Here is a 9562-nt window from a genome sequence, read left to right as displayed (position 1 = left end):
AGCCTGAGATGATATAAGAATGCAATTCTAAGGCTATGGAGGGTTCGCAGCCTTGCACACGGAACCATCAGCTGGGATGAGCCCAAAAAAACAAAATAAGCTGCCCCACCGAGCTAGCCGAGCATTTAATCTCCTGCTGAATCAGGGGAGAGGTTAAGTCTTCCACTGCCGCTACACCTGGCTGCACCATGTGGTGCAAAAACGCTCCAAAGGCACCCAATTTGCGCAATCCAGGCAAGAATTCACATTAGGAGAGCCCAAGGACTCCAACCCAAAAAACTTGGTAGTAAAAATTGCAGATTTGGAGAAGCAGGGAGCTCTTGAAAAAAAAAAAAAAAAAAAAAAGATTGCTAAAAATCCAAAATGTCTACCACTAAGAAACTCACACCAAAATTGAGATATTTTTCACATATAGCAAACATTAAAAATTGTGATTTTAGGATTTTTCAGGAGGGGGAACACAGGGGGACATGCTGAAGCCTTCAAAACTGCAAAATTCTGATCCCTCCTCGATTCACCTCACAAGCTGTGACAGCCTTTACTCACTGTGACCTGTGCTGAAATGTTGGAAATGTGCTGCAGCCTGCCATAGCTCTCTTACAGTAGCTGGAATCAGAGAACCACTGCCTCATGCTTGGAATTCACCCATAATACTGATCTTCCAATGCCTAACTACACCTCCACCCCTGCGGACCAACGGACGTGCTCAGCAACAGACGGAGGCTTGGAACACAGCCGGCACCTTGTGAGACACTGCCGAGTCTCCTAGGTATGCCCAACAGCCTGCACCGAACTTCATCCGGCAGTAGGAGAAACAGGGAGGGCCCAAACTCCTCGGAACCAGATGCAGGCTGGCTGACTGACAGGTACCCACTGAGATGGGTCTGTCAGCTGCAGACAAAGTCTGTGTGTTCTCCACGCAGATAGAGCTGAACAATCGCTCTGAGCACAAGAAATGCTGAAAAAAGGGACAAAAACCACCAAATAAAATAATAAAAAGGAGGGAGCAGAATACACATATTCGTGCTGGCACGTGTGCAGATGGGAAAAACTGTAGGTGGAGCTAGAGAGCACACTGATGTAAAGCAGAATCTCAGAGAAAAAAATCCAGATTGGATTCTTTCTGCATATGGCACGCGGTCACTGGGACACTACTCACTTGTCTAGAATGTCTCCACTATTGCACTGGAAAATAATTTTCTGATTTGGAAATGTTAATTTAGTTCAATAACAAATCTACCTTCACTCAGAATTTGAGAGAAGCTACCAAACTATAACAAGATTAGGATGGTGTTCTCAAACTACAAACATTTGCAAAGGCATTATTAGTACTAAACACTGATTCCCAAAATGTGTACATGCATCTATGTCCTTTTTGAACTTATATGTGAATAATTTACAATTATGTACCTGCTTCTTGACTGTTAGGCATGTAAGGCCAAAATTAGGTTGCCAATTTAAAAATCAGGAATTATCAACTTTAAAAAATGACATACAGACATGGTCAGGCACATAAAACATACCACAGACTGCCTAGAGAGGCATTTTGAAAAACAAGTAATACTGCTATCAGAATTCTGAAATAGATGCATTTTGTAATAGGGCCAAACACTCCACATGGATAAAAACCTTGTTAAATTATTTGCTGTGCCTCAGTGCCCCTCTTTCTCTTTCCTCCAATAAAGAGTGATAAATGAGAAAAGGCCCCTTTTATTAATGCATAGCATATACCAATAGAGGGACACTTTTACTAAAACGTGCCAAAAAATAGGCTTAGTGTGTTTTAAACGCAGATCTTTCCTGTGCACTGTCCATTTCTAGCACATACCTTATTGTAGATCTCATTTTTTCATTAGTGCAAGAGACCTGCAAAAATATTAAGGAGGCATTAAGGCATTAAGTCTGTGTTATCAAGTTAACATGTGCTAATGGAAATGCACTAACTGGATAACGCTTCTATGCCCATTCCCCATCCATGACACCCCCCTCCAGAAAAAAATAATTAAAAAAAAAAAAAATGGTGCACGCTAACAGGCAAATTACTGTCTTAATGTGTTTTGCAGTAAGCCTTTTATTACCATGTTAAGTGTGCACTAGCATTAACATGGCTTGGTACAAGGGTCACAGTGTTAGTATACACTGTTTATCACAGCCCATTATATTACTGTAAATTAGTAAAAGGGACCTAAAGTGTAATGCACTTGACAGATAAACAAAGTACACAGTAGTTTGTTTTTAGAAAAGATAATTTTTTAAATGATTTTGCAGTAATTGATTATAAATAAAATCTGTTTAACAAACTAGCTCTCTCCATTTAATAGTAACAGATTTACAAAATTTAGTTTTATTTATAAAGTACACTATTGATTTTATCAGTGTTTTATATTTCACTGGAAATGAAAGAAGAGATATTTCTCCATAAAACAAACACAAAGAAGAATGTCACAGTTACAAGATTTGTCTCAGCTTATTCAAAGAAAATCCCTATTCACATAGAATTGTACAGAGAGAAAGAAAAAAAGCTTCTTAATTAATTTATGGCTTTTTGCAACATGGCAAAATATTACAGCTTAAAGCAGATATCTCCTCACAGAGGAGAAAGGATTTTTGCAGTCATTAACAGGAATAAACAAACAAAAAAGAAATAACCTTTGAAGATGATCCTAGCAGCCTAATGAATTCTGAATAATACATTTCTAAACAAAATGATTCAGTTCAGAAAATGAACAGACAATGGGGAGGCAAATTTTAAAAGACATTTTTGTTGCTATAACAGTGCTTTGAGGGCAGAAATGAGCTTTAATAAAATGTCCCTCTGAAATGCAAGTAACTTACATACACATAGCATGTATGCAGATAAATTTATTAAAGCTGAGTGGGGGTATTCCTGAGGGGAGTATTCCTGAGGGCAAGATTAATATTTATAAAATACACCTAGATTCATATAAATCAACTTGGGAAATTTTTGCACACGAAAGAGTGGGTGTAAACATATGAATAAATTCTCTGGGATAATTTTCAAGGTTTGTGCATAGTGGTAACTGCACAGGTAAAATATACGCAGACCAGATCCTCACATAGTTAAAAGATTACCCTCATGATAAAAAAAGGAAAAGATTTAAGCCCATTCATAAATGTTTAGTAGTAAACATATTAGACTGCAAAATAGCTGGTTTACAATTTTGAATTACTAATTGTCTATAAAAAAAAAAAGGAAAACAAGTTGAAGGAATGCACAAAATTAAAACAATGATAAATGGGGTTTTTTAAAAATTTTTTTAATTGGATTTATCTTCATTTTTCTTTTCATCTTTGTGGAGGATTGGCAGAGGATGGGCCTCAGTGTTGAAGACCCAGTGCTCAAGTGGAAGGAGATCATCTTCAGAAAACAGCAAGTACAGATACCTAGCAAGAATCAAGAAGAAATAATTAATTTCCAACAATGGAAAATAAACATTAAAAAAACACCTTTGCATTCAATTATCTTCAATATTTGTATGTTTAATTGTCTAACATCAGTTGCTAGATTTGGTTAGCCACCTTTGACTCACAGGCATTAAGCCCAACTGTGGTTCTCAACAGTTTTCAGGGGCCACCCAGCCGGTTAGGTTTTCTGGATATCTACAGCCATAAAACATGAGATAAGAGATCCTTCTTAGTATTCAAATCTATCATTATTTATTTATAGTGAATATCCTGAGAATGACTACATTTAGAAAACTACTTAAATTTTGCTCACTGCTACTGAGATTCAGAAAAAGAGGTTACAAAAGCACAGTTACTTACCATAACAGGTGTTATCCAGGGACAGCAGGCAGCTATTCTCACATATGGATATGGGTGACATCATCGATGGAGCCCCGATGTGGAAGCCTCGCAAGCAGACTTGCTTGTAGAAACTAGAAGTTTCGAGTCAGCCACACCGCACATGCGCGAGTGCCTTCCTGCCCAGCACAGGGCGCGTCGCCTCAGTTCAGAAAACTAGCAGAGAAGCCAACCAGGGGAGGTGGGTGGGTTGTGAGAATAGCTGCCTGCTGTCCCTGGATAACACCTGCTACGGTAAGTAACTGGGCTTTATCCCAGGACAAGCAGGCAGCCTATTCTCACATATGGGTGACCTCCAAGCTAACCAGAATGGGATGGTGGGAGTGTTGGCAATTCAGGAGAATAAATTTTGTAAAATTGTCTGGCCAAAATGGCCATCCTATCTGGAGAAAGCATCCAGACAATAGTGTGAAGTGAAAGTATGAACCGAGGACCAAGTAGCAGCCTTGCAAATTTCCTCAATAGGTGTAGATCTGAGGAAAGCTACTCAAGCTGCCATAGCTCTGATCTTATGGGCTGTGACTCCACTCTGTAGGGGTAATCCAGCCTCGGCATAGCAGAAGGGGATACAAGCAGCCATCCAGTTGGAGATGGTATGCTTAGAGATAGCATCCTAACTTATTTGGATCGAAGGAAACAAAAAGTTGAGGAGCAGTTCTGTGTGGTTTGGTACGTTCCAAATAGAAGGCCGAAGCACATTTACAGTCCAGAGTATGAAGAGCTGATTCTACAGGATGAATGAGGCTTTGGAAAGAACACTGGAAGAATAATTACTAAACTAAACTAAACCTTAAGTTTATATACCGCATCATCTCCACGGAAGTAGAGCTCGGCACGGTTTACAAGAACTTAAAAATGAGAAAGGGTAGGAAAAGGTTTACATAAGTTTATAAATCAAGTGGAAAAGTAAGGGAAAAGAAATTACATGTTAGAGAAGAGCCAGGTTTTTAGTTGCTTGCGGAATAAATGGAGGGAGCTCAGGTGCCGCAGCGGGATAGTAAGGTCATTCCAGAGACCTGTGATTTTGAAAAGAAGTGATTTTCCCAGTTTACCTGTGAGGAGAATACCATGTAGGGAGGGGAAGGATAGTTTTCATTTATGGGCGGTCCTGGTGGAGTCAGGGCACGAGGAGTTGAAAGAAAGTGGGATTAGGGAAAGGAGGATGCCGTGAATAATCTTAAAAGCCAGGCAAGAGCATTTGAATTGGACTCTGGAAATCACTGGGAGCCAATGAAGATTGGTCAGGAGTAGGGAGACGTGGTCAGATTTACGTTTTGCAAAAATCAGCTTGGCTGCCATGTTCTGAATAAGCTGGAGTCTTTGGAGGCTTTTTTTTGTTAAGCATAGGTAAATGGCATTACAATAGTCAAGTTTGGAGAGGATGATGGATTGGACAAGGACGGCGAAATGTTTTTGGTGGAAGAAGGGTCTTGCTTTCCTTAGAATGTGGAGGCTGAAAAAGCATGATTTTGTCAAGGAGTTGAAGTGGTCGTTGAGAGAGAGAGAGAGAGAGGAATCGATAATGATGCCAAGGACCTTGCTTGAGAACTCAAGGTGCAAGGCAGTGCGAAGAGGGTGTGCAGGTGTTCTAACTTTGGGCCGAGCCAGAGTAATTTTGTTTTTGATTCATTTAGTTTCATCTGTACCAAGAGGGACCAGGAGTGGAGTCTCATTATGCAGGATGTTATGTTATCATGGAGGTTGGTGAGGTTCTGGTCTGTTTCAAGAAGGACAAGGATATCGTCGGCGTATGTGTAGATTGTTTCAAGGGGGGAAAGCTGGAAGAGCTTCAATGAGGACATATAGATATTAAAAAGGATAGGGGAAAGGGGTAATCCCTGAGGGACACCGCAAGAAGGAGACCAAGGAGTGGGCATGGTGCCATTAGAGTTGACAGTGTAGGAGCGAGAGCGAAGGAAGTTTGAAAACCATTTAAGAACGGTGGAATCAATTCCTATCTTGGAAAGTTGATAAAGTAGTATGTCGTGGTGGACGACATCAAAAGCAGCAGAGAGGTCGAATTGTAACAGAATAGCGAATTTGTTTCGAGAATGTAGTTGTTGTACCTTTGATATTAGGGAGACAAGGAGGGACTCGGTGCTGAAGCTGGGTCTAAAGCCATGTTGATAGGGGGAGAGAATGGAGAATCTCTCTAGATAAGAAGATAGCTGGGTAGCGACTATGGACTCAAGCAGTTTGGTTAGGAGGGGGATATTTGCTATGGGGCGGTAGTTCGATGGTGAGGAGGGGTCGAGATCAGCTTTTTTCAAAAGAGGGGATAAGGCAATGTGTCCCATTTCTGTAGAGAACAGGCCAGAGAGTAGGGCAGCGTTTACAAGATTGATGAGGGAGGAGATGGCCTGCGCAGGAATGTTATCGTAAAGGTAGGATGGGAAAGGATCTAGGATACATTTGCAGGATTTCAATTTGAGACAAAGTTTAGAGATCTGTGATTCGGAGGCTATTTCGAAGGCAGTCCAGGATAGGGTCGAAGGCAGTCAGCAGGGATAGGGTTGGAGTCATTGGGAGGTAGAGAATTGTAGGAGATAGTTGGGGGGAAAGAGCTTCTTATGGTAATTATCTTATCGTTAAAAAATTTGGCTAGGTCGTTAGCAGATGGTGGAGAGAGGGGGGAGGTGGAGTCATTTTTTGAGGTTAAATTACGCCAGATGTTGAACAGTGTACTAGTTGATTGGTTGAGATGAAATTCCGAAACCACTTTAGGCAGGAATTTAGGATGAGTACAGAGAACCTCCTTGTCAAGATGGAACTCAGTGAAAGGTGGATCAGCAACTAAAGCTTGCAGCTCACTGACTTTTCGAGCAGAAGTTAGGGCAATGAGAAACTTCATATGAGCCGTAGACATTGGTTCAAATGGAAGCTTCATCAATTGAGTAAGGTCCCAAACCACTGGAGGTGGTTTGAGAGGAGGTTTGACATTGAAAAGTCCTTTCATGAATCTGGAAACCACCGGACGAGCAGAAAGGGGTTTTCCTTCAATAGGTTGATGGAAAGCAGCAATTGCACTGAGATGGACTCGGATCAATGTAGACTTGAGGCCAGAGGTGGATAAGTGCAAAAGGCAGTCTAAAATAGAAGATAAGGAGGAATGTTGAGGCTCCTTATCATGAGAAAAACACCACGTAGAAAATCTAGACCATTTTTGGTGATAGCATTGTCTAGTGGTAGGCTTCCTAGAAGCCTCTAAAATGTCTTACAGATTGAGAAAACTGAAGAGGAGTTATGTTGAGAGGTACCAAGCTGTCAGGTGTAGAGACTGCAGGTTGGGATGAAGCAGAGATCCCTGACTCTGTATAAGCAGAGATGGAAAACTGGCAGAAGGTATGGCTCCTTGCTGCTGAGTTGAAGTAGAAGGGAGTACCAAGGTTGTCTCGGCCAACGAGGAACAATCAGAATCATGGTGGCATAGTCGTTCTTTAACTTGCCAAGATTCTTGAGAATGAGAGGGAATGGAAGGAATGCATACAGGAAGAGATTGGTCCATTCCAGAAGAAAAGCATCTGCCTCAAGGCGATGAGGAGAATAGATCCTGGAGCAGAACTGAGGCAGTTTGTGGTTGTGGGGAGCTACAAAGAGATCTGAGGCGTTCCCCACTGTGAAAAAATGTGATGAAGAGGCGAGGAATGGAGTGTCCATTTGTGAGATTGCAGAAGACGACTCAATTTATCCACCAAGCAATTTTTCGCCCCTTGGATGTAGACAGCTTTGAGGAAGGTGTTGTGACAGATTGCCCAGTCCCAAGCCTTCAGAGCTTCTTGACAAAGGGAGGAAGATCACATACCTCCCTGTTTGTTGACATAGTACATGGCGACTTGGTTGTCCGTCCTAATGAGGACTACCTGGCCTTGAAGAAGATGTTGAAAAGCTTTGAGAGCATTGAAAATCGCTCCAACAGATTGATGCGACACAGACGATCCGCACTGGTCCAGTGGCCTTGAGTACAGAGACCATCAAGATGAGCGCCACAAGCGTAGATTGAGGAATCTGTGTTGAGGACCTTCTGATGAAGGGGCGTTTGAAACAGCAAGCCTCTGGAAAGATTGGAAGAGAGCATCCACCAGCGGAGAGACTGTCTCAATAAAGGAGTGACTGCAAAGTGTCAAGAAAGTGGGTCGCATACCTGCATCCACTGAGATGCCAGGGTCCACTGAGGAATTCAGAGGTGAAGTCTGGCAAAAGGAGTCACATGTACTGTGGAGGACATGTGACCTAGTAGTACCATCATGTGTCTCGCTGAGATTGAAGAGCGGGAAGACACTGCATGACAAAGTTGAAGAAGAGCTTCCAGACATTATTGGGGAAGGAATGCTCAGAGTTGGATAGTATCCAGAACCGCTCCGATGAATTGTAGATTCTGAGAGGGTTGAAGTTGGGATTTGGGAACGTTGATTTCGAATCCCAAACTCTGTAGGAACCATATAGTCCATTGGGTCGCTACAATAACTCCTTGAGATGTTGAATCTTTGATGAGCCAGTCGTCCAGGTAGGGAAAAACATGAAGACCATGGTTTCTGAGAACTGCGGCTACCACTATCAGGCACTTGGTGAACACTCTGGGAGATGAAGCCAGGCCAAAGGGCAGCACTTTGTATTGATAATTCAGATTCCCCACCCGAAATCTGAGATATTGGCGGGAGGCCGGATGAATATGAATATGAATATGAATATAAGCCTCCTTGAGATCTAGAAAGCATAACCAGTTATTCTGATCTAGGAGGGGATAAAGGGATGCCAGGGATAACATGCAAAATTTTTCTTTGACTAAAAATTTGTTGAGAGCCCTGAGATCCAGAATGGGTCGCAGATCACCCGTCTTCTTCGGAACAAGGAAATAACGGGAGTAAAACCCCCAGTTCTGCTGTTCCAAAGGAACTGGTTCGATGGCATGGAGATGAAGCAGAGCTTGAGCTTCCTGAAGAAGGGCGGTCTGGCATGGAGTGGAAGGATACTCTCTTGGAAGGAGCTCTGGTGTAACCTGAGTGAAATGAAGAGAGTATCCTTTCTTGATGATTGACAGCACCCAGAGGTCGGATGTAAATGTCTCTCATCGGTGGTAAAAATGATGGAGATGACCTCCAATAGGGGGAAAGTAGGATAGAGACAGAATGGTGGAGATTATGCTCTGTTTTAAACAGTCAAAAAGGCTGCATAGCCTTAGGTGCAGCAGAAGGTTGAGGTTTCTGTTGCTTCTGAGTCTGCTGTTTCTTAGGAGGCGGACAATTGTAAGGAGCTGCTCTTGGAGCAAAACGCCTCTGATAAATAGGAGGGCGTTCAGGCTTGGCAGGAGCTGGCTTAGGCTTTGGTCTGACAATAGAAGCAAAGGATTATTCATGGTCAGACAATTTCTTAGTGGCTGCATCAATGGAATCATCGAAGAGGTCATTCCCTGCACAAGGAACATTAGCCAAGCGGTCCTGAAGATTAGGATCCATATCAATGGTACGAAGCCAGGCAAGGTGGCGCATTGCTACAGAAGCCGCCGCCCTAGCAGTCAACTCAAAGGCATCATAAGAAGACTGAAGTAGATGTAATCCGAGTTGTGATAGAGAAGCTAAGACTTCTTGAAATTCAAAGTGCTTTTGAATATCTAAATAATTAAGGAATTTAGGCAACAGAGCAATGAGAAACTCAAAATAAGTGATACAATGGAAATTGTAATTAAGGACTTTAGAGGACATCATGGCATTTTGATAGATGCGACGTCCAAATTTGTCCA

The 9562-nt window shown here is 42.1% G+C and overlaps 1 protein-coding gene across 1 annotated transcript in view; it reads right to left on the bottom strand.

Annotated features, from left to right (window-relative positions):
- Window positions 1–2244: 2244 nt before the first annotated feature.
- Window positions 2245–9562, bottom strand: part of MAN1A1 (mannosidase alpha class 1A member 1) — a 260475-nt gene continuing 253157 nt past the window's right edge. The window contains exon 12 of the mRNA XM_033939003.1: window positions 2245–3405. Coding sequence (XP_033794894.1) covers window positions 3279–3405 — 127 coding nt within the window. The 3' untranslated portion in view covers window positions 2245–3278. The remainder of the gene's footprint in view (window positions 3406–9562) is intronic.

This window comes from Geotrypetes seraphini, chromosome 3, assembly GCF_902459505.1.
Source record: "Geotrypetes seraphini chromosome 3, aGeoSer1.1, whole genome shotgun sequence".
Taxonomy (NCBI): Eukaryota; Metazoa; Chordata; class Amphibia; order Gymnophiona; family Dermophiidae; genus Geotrypetes; species Geotrypetes seraphini.
The sequence above is the reverse complement of the archived record's forward strand: the minus strand, read 5'-3'. Positions and strand labels throughout refer to the sequence as shown.